General features: G+C 41.3%; 1 protein-coding gene across 5 annotated transcripts in view; it reads right to left on the bottom strand.

Moving 5' to 3' along the window:
* Positions 1-2,006: 2,006 nt before the first annotated feature.
* Positions 2,007-17,325, bottom strand: part of dnmbp (dynamin binding protein) — a 49,112-nt gene continuing 33,793 nt past the window's right edge. For 2 of the 5 annotated variants that reach the window (XM_082544179.1, XM_082544183.1), the window contains 13 exons: positions 9,311-9,522; positions 8,982-9,081; positions 8,521-8,668; positions 7,124-7,141; positions 5,861-6,060; positions 5,552-5,682; positions 5,345-5,449; positions 5,035-5,163; positions 4,609-4,944; positions 4,199-4,390; positions 3,904-4,102; positions 3,156-3,817; positions 2,007-2,981 (listed from right to left, as the gene is read on the bottom strand). In XM_082544179.1, the coding sequence (XP_082400305.1) occupies positions 2,796-2,981; positions 3,156-3,817; positions 3,904-4,102; positions 4,199-4,390; positions 4,609-4,944; positions 5,035-5,163; positions 5,345-5,449; positions 5,552-5,682; positions 5,861-6,060; positions 7,124-7,141; positions 8,521-8,668; positions 8,982-9,081; positions 9,311-9,522 (2,618 nt within the window). In that variant the 3' untranslated portion in view covers positions 2,007-2,795. The remainder of the gene's footprint in view (positions 2,982-3,155; positions 3,818-3,903; positions 4,103-4,198; positions 4,391-4,608; positions 4,945-5,034; positions 5,164-5,344; positions 5,450-5,551; positions 5,683-5,860; positions 6,061-7,123; positions 7,142-8,520; positions 8,669-8,981; positions 9,082-9,310; positions 9,523-17,325) is intronic. The other 3 variants (XM_082544180.1, XM_082544181.1, XM_082544182.1) reach the window with 3 other exon arrangements.

Here is a 17,325-nt window from a genome sequence, read left to right as displayed (position 1 = left end):
TTGAGGTGATCTTGCTCCTGATCTAGCTGTATGTATGGATGCTGGTGTAGACACCAGGCTTGTTCTTCTGACCACAGCTCACCACTAGAGTGACATAGTGCATGCTGTTTGTGATTACTTTCACACAAACCCCCAAAAATATATGGTCACACACACCAATGGGCCTCCAGAATCAGCCTGCAGTGTCAGACAGACCAAGATGTTTTATGTAATGGATCACTAACATTTTTGATGCATCTTATGATGTAAAAGCAATCTGCAAGAATTTTGGATTACTTTGATATAGAACAAACAAAATAAAATACAAGTTGCCTGAGAACTCTTCCAAATTCAAAAGACATACAGTGCATCCGGTCTTTCAGTCTTACAACACAGTATTAGGGCCACATTGAGAGATTACAGATGTTTCAGTGTAAACTACAATGGCTGCTATAGCCTCTGTAAAAGTGCTTTGTGTTGACAAGTTAGTGAAATGCATCCATCTGTCTTTACTTTGATCTTACCCTGTTTTGTTTTTAGGCAATTTTATTTCCTGCCTTTTAGATTGCTCTCTCTGACATAATTTTGGACCTCTTTCTTATAAACCCTTCTGCTGCCCTTTGTTAAAATCTGTTTGCTGAGGTTTTCCATACTTTAAGTTGTTTTTTGAGTTATTTAGCTTCAAATTCTCCAACATGCTTCCCTGTGTCTATGTCATGCATTTGTATCCTTCACAGGTTCTGCTATAATAATTATCGTGTCTTATTTTCCTTTTAAAAGGAAGAATTAAAAACACTGCATTTGATAAATGTGGCAAACCAGTGTCGTTGTAAAGGGCCTCGGCATCTGCCATCTGAATTTACAAGAGACACATACCTGCAGTGTTTGTTACATCCGAGACCCAGAAAGTCTGAGTATGTGGTGAAAGGATCTTCCCCAGTTTGAATTTCTCTCTGTCTCTCAATTTCTAATATAACAGTCACATGACAAAAGTAGACAAAAAGTATATAAACTATAGCAGAGTTATCAAACTGTAAAGTGAGCTCAGATAAGGAAAATAAATGCAAGGCACAAAAAAGCGAATATTCTCTAAAAAACAACAAAATAAACATATGTACTTTTTTCCCTGGAAAAAGCAAATTGATACTTAACATATTAAGTAACTTAGAGCAACATATGTTGCCATCTGGCCAATCCAGATGTGTTATTTCAGATAATGTCTCGAACAAACCACATTCTGCACCTGCTTGAGCGGCATGGTTTATAACTCTACAGATGAGAGCCAATTTGCCACATGTCAAGATTTTTTGTGTGAATTTAAAAAGAAACAGCAGTAGCAAAGCATGTTTTCAAGAATCCTACAATTGGTGTCCTACGTTCATAAACACAGAGCACAAGTTAGTGAAATCCATCCATTCTCTTTCTTTCTTATAAATCATTCTGCTTGATGCAACACAGTGACAAGTTCAAATGTCATATTTCCTGTTCAAAACCCGATTGATGGGGGTTCATCCTGGCCCCAGAGTTGTATTTTATGTCATGTCACTGTTGCTTTATATAAATCTCTGTTGATTTTAGTTATCAGAAGTAGAAGGAAACCAGTCCTTTAAGTTTTACAGAGTTCAGAATAGCTAGTTCAGATGCTATGGAAGCCTCCTCCTGCAACTGCAAATTCTACATTAGTTTTTTCAATTTTATTAAACTTTATTAAACTTAAACTTTACTAATTTAGCAGATGAGCCAAGTCAGACACATTACTGATCCCAAGAGGTAAATCAAAGTTATTCTTATTATTAGTTCATTTAGTTTAGTCAAAAAGTTTGAGATGATCTGAATTTTACTCATTTTGACTCATCCATAGCTTTATAAGGATAAAAAAAACATTTTTGAACTGTGCTGTTTTTGTGTGTGTTGTGTTCGTGTGCCTGTGGGAACGTAGCACAGATTACAACACTGTAACTCCACTGTTTACTAACCCCACTATGCCTAAGCTGAGCAGAAAAAAAACCCAACAAACACTGTCAACAGTTTTTTCAGCTAGTTTGTTTTTTATTCAGTGATCACTTTACAGTGGGTACAATACCATCTCAATATACAGCATCATATATCCTATAAAATACATGGGAAGCATTTAGAGAAGGGTCCAATCAGACTGCAAGTCTCCCTCTCCCTGTTCTCTTAAAGAACCAGTTTACAGGGAGTCAATTCACCCAAAAGTTAAAAGGAGTGCTTGTAAACTATATGACGAATGTTGATTTCAGTCCAACACCCCAAAATCCTGCCGATGGCTCTGCAGACACTTCAAACTTTGCCTCAAACACTGATTATTCAACTGAATGTTATAAATTCATCTCATAGTTACCACTACAGTGGTGGAACAAACCACATGCAGGAAAAAAAAGAAAAAAAAGGAGTTAACACAGTGTCAGGTCAGTCTGTCCACATACCACTCAATGCTTTAAGAGTCAGTCTGAACCAAAAACATTCACAGTTTCATTGCAATCTCCCAATGAGCTGATCCTAAAGACTGTTCTCTTAACTGAAACCCCAAAAAAGAAATATGGCAAGTTTGTTCCAATTCACAGGTTTTTTCCCCCCCACAGGAAACTAAGTGGGGCTTGGGGAGCGTGCAGTTTCTCAGCAAGTAAAAATAATAATAATAAAAAAAGAAAAAGTCTATAAACATAGACTTTCAGGGGCGGTTTGCAGCACTGCTCAGACAACACTTCACTTTCTTGTCTCTTTGTTCTGTCTTTGCTCACAGAGTTAAACCTTCTTAATGCCTCTTAAAGTTCAGTCTCCCCCGCAACATTTGTTCATGTATATTCAGATTTGCGTATATAGTTGGAAGGCACATATCCTCGCCGACCGCCCGCCTCCCCCAGCCACCATTCGCTGTTGCCGTTCATGTCCTTGAAGTCGAGAATTCGCAGTTGCTCATTGGCTGAGATGCTCAGTTCATTGGCGCAACGGGCGGTGAAGGAGTAGAGGGCATAGTAGATCTGAAATGAACACGTCAGAGATGTCTTTAGTGTTTTTGGTCACTAGGGGGAGCAGATCTTTCCAATACAACTGGAATATTTGCTTATTTACACATCCAGTAACGCCTGAATGAAGTTGACTCTTTTGGCATCATAAATCCATTTATAGAGACATTTGAGCAAATAAAATCTTACCTGATGTCCGTCCACTTCACTCTCCTGTTCTGGTTCTGGCTCTGGCTCGATGTACTCCTCTCTGGAATAAACAGGTTTCTTCTGATTGCTGCTGTCTCCGTTTCTCCACTGATATGAACTGTAGCTTTTGTCTGTGTGTCCATACTGCTGCGAGTGATTGTCACGTTGCGAAGAATAAGAGTCTGTCTCAGAGAGGTCCGACATCTCCTTGTGTCCGCTTGAACTTCCGTAACTCGTGTCGTACGAGTCTCTGTGACTGCCCGAGTGCCGGTAAGAAGGCTCTACGTCTCTGTGACTGGAGGTATTTCGGTGCGTTTGATCTGAAAACTCCTTGCGGTTTGAGGGGTTTCGGGGTGAAGAGTTCATGGAGTTGCTCTGACTGGCAGAGTCGGGGTGCGGTACGTCTTTCTGGTGACTCCTACGAGATGAGGCAGAGTCCCGCGACGGCTGTGGGGATGAATGGCTCTGGGATTGCGTAAAGCTGACAGTGGCTGTTTCCTGGTTAAAGGTCAGCGTGCTGTTGCTGTTCTGGCGGGAGAAAACAGGGGAGGAGCCACCGTAGCCCGACTCATTGGACGACTGGCTCTCGATGGAGACGTCTGAATGGCTCCTTCGAGGATTGTAGGGTTTGAGGAAGGAGCTGTATACGAAACCCGTGCCGACTGGAAAACAAGAATATCAAAATTATATTGCTGCAACATTTGGCTGAAGAGTATATCAATTAAAGTAGACAAAAAATAAACACTACCTCCATTATCAATTAGCCAGCGGTTCTGGCTTCCCATGGGGTCCTGCTGTTTGATTACACCCACAAGGTCTCCCTCTTGTATAGAGACATCCAGATCCTGCGCAGCATTAAAATTCCTATCTGCCTGGTAAAGTTTCTCAGGGCCAAAGCGCACCAAAAGTTCTGCACGGTGCTCGTCTGTCTGCGGGACGTGGCTGGGCTAAAGGATGCCAAAGACATTCGTTTAGATCATTGGCAAAACTCCTTTGTTGTTTTGTTTGAATAAGAAATGAAATGTCATCACAATTCTACTCACAGGTCCCTGGACTTGCTTTTTAGAAGTCTGCTTCTCCAGAGTTTTCTTCTCAAAGGGCTTTTTTGTGGCGGCGGAGGCCGGAGGCAGGTTCTCTGGGCAGAAGCTAAAGCTCTGAAGAAGCTGGAGGACTTGACTGTGCTCTTCTTGAAACTGTGAAATCAGGTTGCTCCCCGTGCCAACTTTGTTAGAAAACTGGACATAAAGGTAAAGAAAAAAAATCAGAGTTAAAAAAAATATATATAATTACACACTCACACTGCATTTAGACGGCCTGATCATAGTCCTGAGCCACAGCCACCTACATCTAAATCTTTTAAACAGTATTTTTACATTAAAGATACCCAAACGTATTTTTATTAAGAAAAAGTCAGATTTATGCTCCTCCCACACTGTCATAAACAAACACTCACAACCTGTAGGAGTGGCTTCAGCTCTCCCAGCGTCGTCTTCATGAAGTCCTTCTGGGCTTGAGCGAAAGCCCTCACGCAGCCTGTAAAAAGCTCTTCTGCCACGCCGTGGAACTTCGGTAGCTCGTCCAGAAGTTGGGCGTTGAGCGCTTCGTAAGTATTGCGTGTCACCTGCAGCTCTTCCTGGGTGCGTCTGTCTTTAAAGCGATCGGCGCGCTCCTTGCAGTTGTCGTAGTCCAGCAGCTTATCGAAGCGCTTCTGGATGAGTTTGTGGGGCCCGGCAAACATGAGGAGGAGCTGGGTGAGCGGGTTGATGACTAAGGCCTCTGTGCGCTCCTTCTGCTCGACAGATGATGCGGGCAGATAAGGGATCATCAGAGGTTGTGCTTTCACAGTGTAAGTAACGGTAAGGAGAAGAAGAGCACTTACAAATTCTGTAAACTTTTTGTCGCTGATGTAGCGGTGAGCTCTCTGAAATCGGTCGGGATCCAGCACACTGCGCTCCGTGTAGATGTCACAGAAACTGATGGCTGCCAGGACCTTCACAGATGCTGATTCCTGATGACAGGTGCATTTTCACAGTTATTATACAGTATATGAAAAGAAAAGATATGCAGGAGTTGAATTTTACTATCAAAATGTCTTAGGTAATATGTCAAACACTATGCACTACCAATCATTTTAAAGACTGCCAAAATAAATAAAAGCTTCAGCTACTATTAAGATAATGAACTCCTACCCTGATATGCTGCAGGTACAGGGAAATATCTCTGATGAAAGACTTGATCAGTCTCTCTTGCAGCCTGAACCTTTTTTCAGCTTCATCAAACGCTTCATCTTTAATCTGGGGAAAAACACAGAACATCAGATCAAGCATTTTTCAGACAAGCGCGCTTTCATCTGCAACATTCTCTCCAAACACTTCCACCGATGGCGGGAAATATACCTGCGGTGAAATTCCTGTGAGTTGCTTCAGGTGGCTGCTGACGCGGTTCGACTTCTTGATAATCGAGTGCATGCTCAGCTTGGAGATCTTGTCGATGAACGTGTCTTCGTCCCCTTTCCTGTACTTCACCACTGTGGACAGCAGAGGGAAAACTTGAGCCGTCAAACCAGCCCTGACCGCATATTTAAGAACCCGACAAGCACAACTCAAGCACAGACAAAACAAACTGACACCTGTCACTACATTTTGAGCTTGCTGGAAATACGCGAGGGCAAAATGTGGATTTTAATTAACACCCGGATGCTTTACCGAGATCTTTTCGGCGCTTGTACTCGTTGATGTTTACATTGATGTCCTTGACGGCCTGCACGGCCTTAGTGAGCTGGGACCGGTCATGGTGACTCTCCGGGGTGGCCCCGAGCAACTCCGTCAGCAGCAGCGGGTAACGCATCACTCGCTGCACCGGCTTAATCAAGAATGAGCCCAGGTTGATGTAATTCGTTTTACCCCTGAAAGGAGGGCAGAGACAACAAGCAGCATTTGGGTAAGAGGAAAATGAGAACATGTTACACTTCAGCACATAAGCCACAGCTTCCTCCCATGTACATGTCTCAGCATGATGGCGATCATGTGGATAGCACTATCCAATGACGTGGAACCATCACCACATATACATAGACTCTGATGATGGCAGGTATCATAGCAGGGGAGGCAGAGGAAAAAAATTACTTAGCTTTAATGCAATCTACAGGACTAATGTTTGACACAAGTAAACATGAATGAATGAAATAAGACAGTGAAAACAATATAATCATTTAATTTGGTTGTTTTCAGCTGGAACTACATTTTTCTGGGTATCAGCTTTAATTTATAGGTGAGGTTCACCAAATTTCACAAGTTTATGACACTGAATACAGCCTGATTCTGTCCAGACCAGCAGGCCATAAATATACTTCAAGTGTTTTGTCAAAAAATATAAGATTATGCTGCAATTTTAGTCCAGGAGATGGCATTAGATGAGCATAGAAGTTTATTTCCACCACTGAAAATACTTTTTTTAGCCAGGTAGAGCCTAAAATTTCAAGTTATCTCAAAATTTCAACCTAATAATTCCTTTTTTTAAGTTATTTTGTTATTTTCTCAGAAATTTGCATAGGAGTTGAAATTTTGAGATAATAACCCAAAGTCTTCAGTAGTGGAGCCAAGCTTCCACAATTAGTTCATTTTTTAATCGAACTCTTTCATCCAACCACCAGGAAAGAAGAGGATTAAAAAAGACACTGAAATAAACATTTGTCTGCATAGCAACAGTAAACAAAACACATGCGCATGCAAAACACAAACAACGCAATATTTTCCATTTTCCAGCTAAATCCAGAAAAGGAAAATGGAAATAATTAAAAAGGAGAGATGGTTTTAAAGTCCTCCACACTCATTTTTTAGCCATCGCACGTTGTAAAACACACACATGCACAAACACGGATCACTTTTAATAGGTTAGTTAGCGACAGTCATGCTGTCAAAATGATTCTCATGCTGGAAATCATGACAATACTCGTTATGGAGACTTACCACTCGAGATAAATGGCCCTGTTGAAGGATAAATGGGAAGAAATAGAGAAATGACAGGAACAAGGTTTACACCGTGAGCTTGAGCCTGAACTTTCAGGAATGTTAAAATCTTAAACCATAGAGTTCACTTTTGTATTTTGGATACTGGTCTATACATATTATACATATATTTGGTATATTGTAGCTTATATTTGTAAATCCTGGCATTTAAGCATAATGTCTTTTTAATCCCACTATGGGCCCTGGACCGTCCATAGTTTCGTCTCTGTTCACTTCCACGGGGTTGAGACGACAATAAAGCTCTCTTTGACTTTGTCTTACGATCTGACTAAAAACTAAAGGGCGAATCGAAACGAATGAGACTTTGAAGCCAGCTCCACCCGCCGTTGTTATGGTTTTGTTTGGTAGATTCTCTTTGAAACCTGGACGGATGCCCAGGCTGGCAGTAAAACTTCAGCGCAATCAACAACCACTGGCAGTTTCTGGAACGGGCCAGCACACGTGACCTTTTCAAAGCCTTGTATGTTGCAACATATTTAAAAAGAGTGCTAACACCATGAGGAGGCTACCAAAAACGGACACTAGCAACCTGTTGTCAACAAGGAATTAGCAGCGAGCATAGTTGAGCTGTACAATGTCCTCTTTCCTTTTGTTTTCTAAACACAGCCTCCTTTCCCCCCCTTTAACATCTTCCGGCCTAACACAACCCGTGTTTATCTTTAACTTTAGAGCGATAACCACACATAACAGAAACGCGCCAGTGTAAACTCAAGTATCTGAGTCACTTATGCTGAAACTGGACAGGTGAGACCAGGTAGGACACATTTCTGAACTGCTTCACATAACTCAAGTCTACAGACATACAGAGCACACTCCCTTCAGCAGTGACTAAAAACGAGACGTCTCTCTCGTCTTCACTGATTAAACAGCTGTTTAGTTTGCAGATGTACCAGAAAATGAACTTCACTTCCATAACTCGCCTACACGCTGCAGTTCAAAGTTCAGAAATCGCTTCCACAAGCTATGAAGTAACAGGAAAATCTCAACGTACACTATACAAAAATTCATTACATAGTATATTTAGTATTCTTCTTCAGCTTTTCAGCTATAAAACTCATTTAAATCCAAGTACGATGACCCAGTGACATTATGAAAATGTTTTAATCATTTTTCCACCTTTTGAACTCGCTCGGCAAACACCCTGTTAATGTTCCACTGAACCCACTCTTGCCTTTGTGTTTTCATGCTCACACAGCATGCATGTTTTCAGTCACTCCCATGCAAACATGGCTGAAATCTCAACTTAAAGAGTAAACCTTTAAAGGGTGCTTTGTGTGTGTGTGTGTGTGTGTGTGTGTGTGTGTGTGTGTGTGTGTGTGTGTGTGTGAGAGACTCACCTCAGTCTCTTTAGACACTCCAACACGTGGTGTTGGATGCTGTCATCTTTCTCGTAGGTCTCCAGCAAAGAGATGGCATCATCGTGATTTTGGCAGTAGAGCTTGTAAACCTCCTCCAATTCTACCTTGAAGTCCAGGAATACCTTACCTGAGAGGGAATGGTACAGAAATGCAACGTGTTCATTATAAAAAGCAAAGTGTGCAGGAAGAGGTCCATTCATTAAAAGAAAAAAAATTAAATACACAAAGATTTCCTGTAAAAAACATAATTCTTCTTAAAAATCGCACGCGCACATTCACAGATGACCTCCTTGATGGCAGATTGATTTTTAAGTGTATTCAGAGGCTCATTCGGTCAGTAAAATTCAACTAGGTGACAGATTTGGATGAACTAAAGCAGAAAAGTACAAAGCATAACATGGAAAAGAAGTATTGCTTTTCTTAAATATCAGGCTGTTTACCTATGGAGTCAGTCTCGTGCAGTGAATTCAACAGCCGCTGTGACAGGTCAATCACTGAGCTGATGTTGCCAAAGAGCCCCTCGTAATCCACATTCTTCACCTTTGGGAAGACAGAACGTGTTAAAATAAGCAAAAATTATTGGTTTTTTAATTGAATATGGCGCCACATATCAGCTATATGCCATTATTCCTGTATGTATTTATCCATTTGTCAAATTTTCCAATGCTTCTGCACCAACTGTCCCACACACAGCTGCTTTATCTTGTATTTGCTAAACTCCCTTTTTGTCCTAACGTGGCTGGAAACACAATGTTTATCATCCTTTTACCTGCTTCTGCTGCAGAGGCTCAATGATCTCCTCGACACACATTTGAAGATCTTTGATGTAGTCCCTCTCTGTCTGCAGCAGCTCCTCGATGACCTTTGACCTCTTTTCTAGCATCCTGGTCTCTGGATCCTCAGACCCCGTGCTGGTGCTGGGCGTCGCGGAGACGGGGGCGGACTCCAGAGTTTTAGGTTCAGACGGCAAAAGCGTCATCTCTGCAAAAACAGGAAAGCGTTCGAACATTTTACATCAGTGTTTTACGTTTTTGTCAGAATAATTGTTTAAAATCTAGTTCTTGCAGTTTTTTGTTAAGAGGTGAATTTCCTCTCTAGTTTATCACTTGCTGCTCTCGCCAAGGTGACAGTAAGCAGAGTCAAGAGAAGAAGTTTCCCATCCCACATCTCCTCTCATTTGTAACCAAACACGCTCTTGCCCAGCCACCCGGTCTGCCCGCTGCTCTTCGTTGCCTAGCTTTTGATCAATGTCTCCGCTATCGCTCACGGAGGCCTGATCTCTTCGGGAGCCCTGAACTGGAGGGAAAGCCTTGTTTACGCGCCGCTGCTTTTTATGAATGGACATAAAACTGGAGTGGACTCGGGCCTTTTGTGTGCAGGACAATAGCTTGCAACAGCAACTACAGACACACAGGCTCTATGGACTTTAAAGATGAGACAGTTAGAGAGGGGAAGAGAGGATGAAAAGATAACAGAACTGGTGGGTGATGAGAACGGGATCCATCTGTGTCACACATGTACGCTGAACCCACTGCAGGTGGAACACACATGCAAATCCTTCAATACCACAAAGCAAAAAATAAACGACGCTGCAAGTCCAAGGTCCACTTAGAGAAAAAAAAGTGTTAGTGTATGAGCACCGAAATTATTCATCATGCATTTAAACAATTTAGCCATTAATGTATCATCTGATATTAGAACAGTAAGGGATGCAAATATTCCTGTTTGCAGTGTGGCAAATAAAACGATTAAACAGCATCAAATTAAGGCATATATTACATATTAGATGTTTACATTAGTGCAAATGCACATAAAGATTTATTTGTTCCATCTTTTTGGTTTTAATGTTTACCATAACTCATAAAATCGTGGCGATCGTGGCTCAAGAGTTGGGAGTTTGCCTTGTAATCGGAAGGTTGCCGGTTCGAGCCCCGGCTTGGACAGTCTCGGTCGTTGTGTCCTTGGGCAAGACACTCCACCCGTTGCCTACTGGTGGTGGTCAGAGGGCCCGGTGGCGCCAGTGTCCGGCAGCCTCGCCTCTGTCAGTGCGCCCCAGGGTGGCTGTGGCTACAATGTAGCTTGCCATCACCAGTGTGTGAATGCGTGTGTGAATGGGTGGATGACTGGTTGTGTAAAGTGCTTTGGGGTCCTTAGGGACTAGTAAAGTGCTATATAAATACAGGCCATTTACCATTTACCAAAATCTCACTGTTTCTCTCTCTTCTGTACTATCCGTTGACCCTGCTGGGACTTTAGTTTTACTCTCCCCTCTAGGTATTGGCTCAAGAAGAGGAAACACTGAGTAGATCCAGCGTGTGGCGTGTTGGACCGACCGACGGGGTGACGTCACCCTGCCTCCACTGACAGATGCTGTCGGAGGCTAATGAAGTTAACTCTGCTTACCCTCATGTTCCCCAGTGCAGCAGTACGCCACACAAACACACATTCAGACCACAACAAAGTCACAGCCTTGCGTCACATCCCTAACGGGACTAGAATATCTAAACTAGCTTCATGTTAAAGGAGTGTTGAAGACGAATTTAAAGACTCTAGAAAACCTTTTAAAAAAACAAACAAAAAAGCCCAACAAAAACTGGATGAATCCACACTTTGTAACTGCAGTGTGTGTTTGTGTGCGCATTCCTCGCCCTCCTCCTCACTCTCCTCACGTGACGGGGCTAAAGCTCAACTCAAAGGAGCTTTTCTCACCACTCGCACCCATGTGTCTCCCCACCCACGAGAAAGTAGTTCACCAATTAGTTTTTGAAAGTCACACGGTGACACAGTCGGGAGAGGAAAAACAAAAGGCTCCCGCTTTAATTGGAAGCAATCGGCTCATTCCCACATTTGATCCCGCTCACACAAACGCGGCGATGGCGCATGCTCCACTTCACATGTTTTTCCGTACGCTTCTGACTCGCGAGGCCGCCAGACCGGATTTTGACCCACTTGTGTGGAATTTTATTTTTCTTTGTTGTGTAAAATAATGCAAAGAGGGTTTATTGTAGGCCTGCTTTAATGGCTGCGAATACGAGCCCAGAAACAGGTCGAGAACAAGTCACTTAGCAGTAAACTCAGCCAACAGGAAACACCCTTACAACAATAATTCCATATCTCTGTATGGAATGAGACACCTGTGACTACTGCCAATAATCAGGCCGATCCCTCAGCACAAACAGTAAATGTTATAAGTAATGAGCTTTCTCAATGATCTGAAGCCAGATGAGTTCTGTAAACTAGTTCTTTTTAATATAAAAAGGTCTAATTTTGTTCATTTTAAACACCATTGATTGCTAACCAGTAAACATTTAAAATACACAGTGCCTGCTAAAGTTTAGGAGACTGGGAGGGGGGTTTCTGTGAATTACATTCAAACACTGACCCAGTTACATTAAAAACAAACAAAGACTTCCTATTAAAGCCCTATCCAGGATAACTAATATGGGACATAATTAAAAATAAATCTTTTTTACTAAATGTCCTATAGAAATACTTCAGAATCTGCTGATTTTGGAGCAAAAACTGCCATATTTCTGCACCTTTAATAAAAAAGAAGTCCTATATACAGAAAGACGACTGTAAAAACATGACAAGAACCGGTCAGGGCTTCTTTTGAGGACAACAAATGATAAATAATCCATGACATCCTGATACTAAATGTCTATTTCCACAGTCAGGGCTCACAAAGGCATGGTGTCACTATTTGTGATCAACAGGCTTCAACAGGTGAAATTGGAACAGGTGGAGAGAAGGGTTGAGAATAAAAAGTTTTCCTTCAGTTTCATGCTGGGATGGTTCTGGGATTTACTGAGTAAACTTTCATGGAAATTCAGTGACAAACCTCCGCCTTATGAATCACATTCAGTACTGAGCTTATAGATAAAAGCACAAATCCTCAGCAGGGAGTATACGTCAATCAGCAGCACTATCAAGTGATGTAAGACAGACACAGCTCTTGCTAAACTGCGCTGTCAACCTTCTGTCATCCGGGGTGACTCACACATACTTGTTATGTGAGCGATACAGTCACAGCTGATACATTAGAACGGGCCACCATGAGTTCAGATATCAGACAGAACAAACAAACAGCAACTCTGTCAGAATTCCTGGGTTATGGATGCACAAAAAACAGATTTGACTGGAGAAAATTCCCAAGTAGGCTAAATATTAAATGCATAAAAGAAATAGATTTAATTTCACAGCCCTTTATCAAAGCTTTACATATTCCCTATGTCTCTCCAAAGCAAGGTGTTTTTACCAAGGGGAAAAAAAGGGGAGAGAAGACAAGATGTTGAGGCTTCACCCACCTGCTGTGTGCAACTTCCTCCAAAACCGCTCCAAAAACAAGCACACGCCCCTTCACGCATAGCGCTTCAAACAATGCTACCCATTCTAAGATAGACCATTGTCAATCTGAAGTCCAGCTCCCGAGGCTTGTGGAGGACGTGCAGGTCCATTCCAGAGCTCCAATTACCATGAGAAAGGATGGGAGCCCACCATCGTTACACACAAGCATGCACACACCAGGGAGGACGGTAAAACCCGGAGCTGGACTGTGCCTGCTTGTTGTTCAGGTGTCCTGCATTAACTAAATTCTGACCTAAATCCATGCTGCATACAGTGTGCATCAGTGTTATCCTAGAAAACTAACTGTTTGCCGCAGAATGGCTGTAAGTATACTTTTATTTTGGCTCTATTAATATATAATCTGCTTGGGATCATTATGTTGTGCAGATTTGGAAAGGTTTGCTATGAGCTGCTGTGTGAGCACAGATCTATCTTGGCTAAAATCATCTGTCACTGTGTCATGCTCAACCTTATACGCCGAATGCAAAAGCTGATTTCTCTATTGAATGTACTGATGCTATTTAAGTCTATATGTGGGAATGTGTGTATGAATGGGTGGATGACTGGATATGTAAAGCGCTTTGGGGTCCTTAGGGACTAGTAAAGCGCTATATAAATACAGGTAAAAAAATAAAAATAAAATAATAATAATAATAATAATAATAATTTATGTCAAATACGCTGTTTTGATAGAGGAAAATCAAATTCCTTCTCATATATTACTTCCTCTTGATCCCAAATACAGTGCAGACAGAAGCATCTCCGCTAAATATGTGATTCTAAATGTATTTCACCTCATGTAAGGCACATGAGGTGTCCTTAATGTAATAAAATGTGCTGTATAAATAATAAAAAATCCATGCCACTTCTTGGATTCTTCACACAGCTTTCTTGATGGAAAAACACTTTTGATTTACTGCACCACATGAGCTCACATGTGGCTACAGCACCAGTTGTGAAAGAGATTGGGAGAAGTCCAGTTTCTGGAAGTGTAGTCCACTCCCGAGATTAATCTAGTTCACGTTTCCCAATGTGCTGACATCTTTCTGGGGTCCTCCTGTGCCAGCCTGAATTTTATCAAAATTAGGAAGCTGGGATTAAGCATCTACTCTCTAAATCATCTTTCTATTAAACTTGCATTTAAGTATATGTTTGGTTGGTTTTTACCCTTTGAGGATTTTATAGATTATATAAAAGTCAACGAAATTCTTTCCTTTTAAGAACTTCTGTGCGTTTATGATGTGTGACTTTGTTTCACAAACACAGCCAAGAACACTCGTCTCGCTCTCTGCTGCACTAATAGCTGTGCAAAGTCGAAAGTTTGCCCTGCACAGGCCGCTCTAAGGTCAGACACAATCAGTGCTGTGTGCTGTGCTTCAAAGTTCACCACGCAGTGCACGGTTGCCATAGCAACAAGAATAGCAGGGGCTCCCCCCCTTCCTCATATCAAACAAAGTTTTAAAAAGGCGGCAGTGCTTTTTTACTCGAATGCTCACACGGGCAAGTCTGCGAGTGTGTGATGGGACATGCAGCTGCTTGAGCACAAGCTCACTATAAAATGCCAACACTTGCAACAGCTTTTAAACTTCACAAGCCTTGACTTGTGATTACTGGATGCAATAAAAAAAAAAAAAGAGGTGACACCGGTTTGTGTCAACCTCTTCAATTTTTCTCAGACCTTCATTGAGTCAGCACACAGCTTACTGAAAAAGATTAGGGTTTTCTTTATTAGTCCGAGTTGTGCAACTATTCAAAACAACGACCTGCTCATGCATGCAAATGCACAAGAAAAGCCAATATGCTAGATTTTCACACGTTGCGTATGACCAGCTGTTGTCCCAGGTAGAAGGTCAGTTAAAAATGGAGAGGAAAAAAAGGAGTTTACTCAGTGACATACCATCCTGTTTATCTTTTTTAGGTTCAAATGTCAGAAGGGTCACATTCCTGCTCCTGGAAAACTCTCACAGCAACCTGTCTACCACGGCTGGCTTCAAATCTCATATAAGAAAAGCAGGCCGTGTGCTGATACGGGATTTAATTCTGTCCTTATTGCTCGTTCTTGGACGCCGAGTGATATAACCCAACTTGTTAACAAAAAGGACCAAGTGTACGAACAGCTACAGCATTTCTCTAGCTCATGGGGTAATTAAACAACATGAGGCTACAGTTTAATTAACATACTGAAATAAAAAAAAAGCTGGTACAATGTATACCAAATAGGGCCAAGAGTCTGATCCCTCGTTTCTTTTAAGTTTCTCAGCTCCCCTGATTTTTGTAAGGAACAATATGCAATTACTTCAAGAGAACTTGAGTTTTGCAAATGTGCAGGAAGTAAAAGCATTAAGTGGGGATCTATTCAACCACAAATGCAGTACAGTCTTCAGCCTTACTGAAAGGAAGAAGACAATGAGTCTTTTTGGGCTTCACAGTCACCTGCTCATGCATGCAAATGCATTTTAAAAAAAAAACCATTATGCTATATTTTCACACTCATGTATACTTTGAGAGCTATGGCCCAAGAACTAGTGCTCTTCATGGGAAAATAAATGCAGTGTGATCAGAGTGTGAGAACGGTTTTCAGAGTTTGGGATGACGAAACCTGTGGGTTTATCCCTTTGCTAATTTTTAGACATGTAATAACAAAGACCTTGCTTGGGGCATCGTCGGTTTTCCCACAGCTAAAGAAAAATATGTTGTACACTTGCAATGAATGTCTAAACGCTGCAGATAGTAATCTTCATGCTTCCTAAAGAGCAGCTAAGCTTGTACGCTTCAGGTAGTCATAATAGTTTTGAGCTCCATCCATCCGCTTCTCCTTTTCAGGGTCCCGGGAGCCTATCCCAGCTATCATAAAACATGCACACTCCACACAGAAAGACCCCGGCCTGATGATGGAATTGAACTCAGGACCTTCTTGCTGTGCGGTTAACAGGTTAACATCCAGATTAATGTCCAAGTCTGACAAAACTCATGATATATATCATGAAGATGGCCAGATTCAAAAAGCTTCATTCTTGAGTCCAAAAAGAGAGATTGTACTCATATGAATGACATTTTTCATTATGTTGCATCACAATAAACTTGACCTCGGACTACCATCCTTGAGTCCAAATGGCTGTTTGTTCAAAATTACAAGAAGTGCCCTCCACAACTCCAACACATATGCACACATTCAACCAAAAACATTAAGACATAATGCCACAGACGAAGTCTTGAAAATACAGCCAATGTTGCAACATAAAATATTTAAGTAATGTCTTTGGTGAATGAATTAAATATCTGGAATTTGCATCTACGTGAAGACTGACAACTATATAAGCCTGATGAATAAACTTGTACTTGTCAGGAGGACAACTAGTCCTAAAAGTGGGAAGTCCACCAGGTCAAAAACGAATATGCTGCATCTTTTCCCACAGTGTGACGTCAAATAAACAGATAACATCCGTCTTGATTCATGCAGGTACCAGCAGTGTCATCTAACACCAAAATAAAGCACGTAGAGATCTGAATGCTGTAGTTGCTGTGGCACCATCAATCTTTCAAACTCTTTGGAAAAGTTGGTACATTTAAAATTCGAAATAAAACACCTTAAATAATACATCGCTTAGCATTTTCATAGTAGTGGATAAAAAGCTATGTAAATGAAAAATGGCTTCAGATGAGATGGAAAAGCTAAACTATCACAAAATCTAGATGAAACTAGCATGATTATCAAATGGTTTAAGAAAGCCCGATGACATAATTCAAAAACAAAATCTTTAAGACGCCAGGATGGACCAAGTATAAAAATGGACACACCATACGAGCGTGGTTACTGGTGACTCATGCACACTTGAGTAAGCTGACTTAATTTTTTGCCGACTGACTTTTTTTTTTTTGCTTGCCAGCATTGAGATAAGACGTCTTTACAGCATAGCTGTCAGACGATGTGAGATTTCCTGTCTTAACTCCTTGCTCCCCTACCCGAGCTCCCTCCCCACTGCCCACCAATAGCAGAGACTGTTCAAGGATTACAGTGGACAACACAGCATATGTTGCCAGATCATAGATGGATGACGACACATTACTCACACACAGGCAATAAAAAATTGCGTATACAGCAGATTATATTTGTTAGAAGTTCAAAAATGGGATCATAAAGCCACCACTACAATTTAATTGCTTCATTAGGCTCGTTTGTGCATTAAATTGGCTCAACTGTTAAGATATGTCTTCCTTCAAGAATAATTTTGCCAGTTGTTTTACCCTCCTATTTAAAGTAAGGAAGCCTGTAACAGAAGCAATCACGGACAAAAAAAAACAAGCTAATTTTTCATTTTGTAATTTTTATAGTTCAACTCAATAGGGTTGTTTTTTTTGTTTTTTTAGGAAGCTGTTTAATAATGCTGGACTACAAAGAATAGAAGCTCTTGTCTATGTGTAAGGTTCATCTCAAAA

This window comes from Aulonocara stuartgranti (genome assembly GCF_965226115.1).
Source record: "Aulonocara stuartgranti genome assembly, chromosome: 8".
Lineage (NCBI taxonomy): Eukaryota > Metazoa > Chordata > Actinopteri > Cichliformes > Cichlidae > Aulonocara > Aulonocara stuartgranti.
The sequence above is the reverse complement of the archived record's forward strand: the minus strand, read 5'-3'. Positions and strand labels throughout refer to the sequence as shown.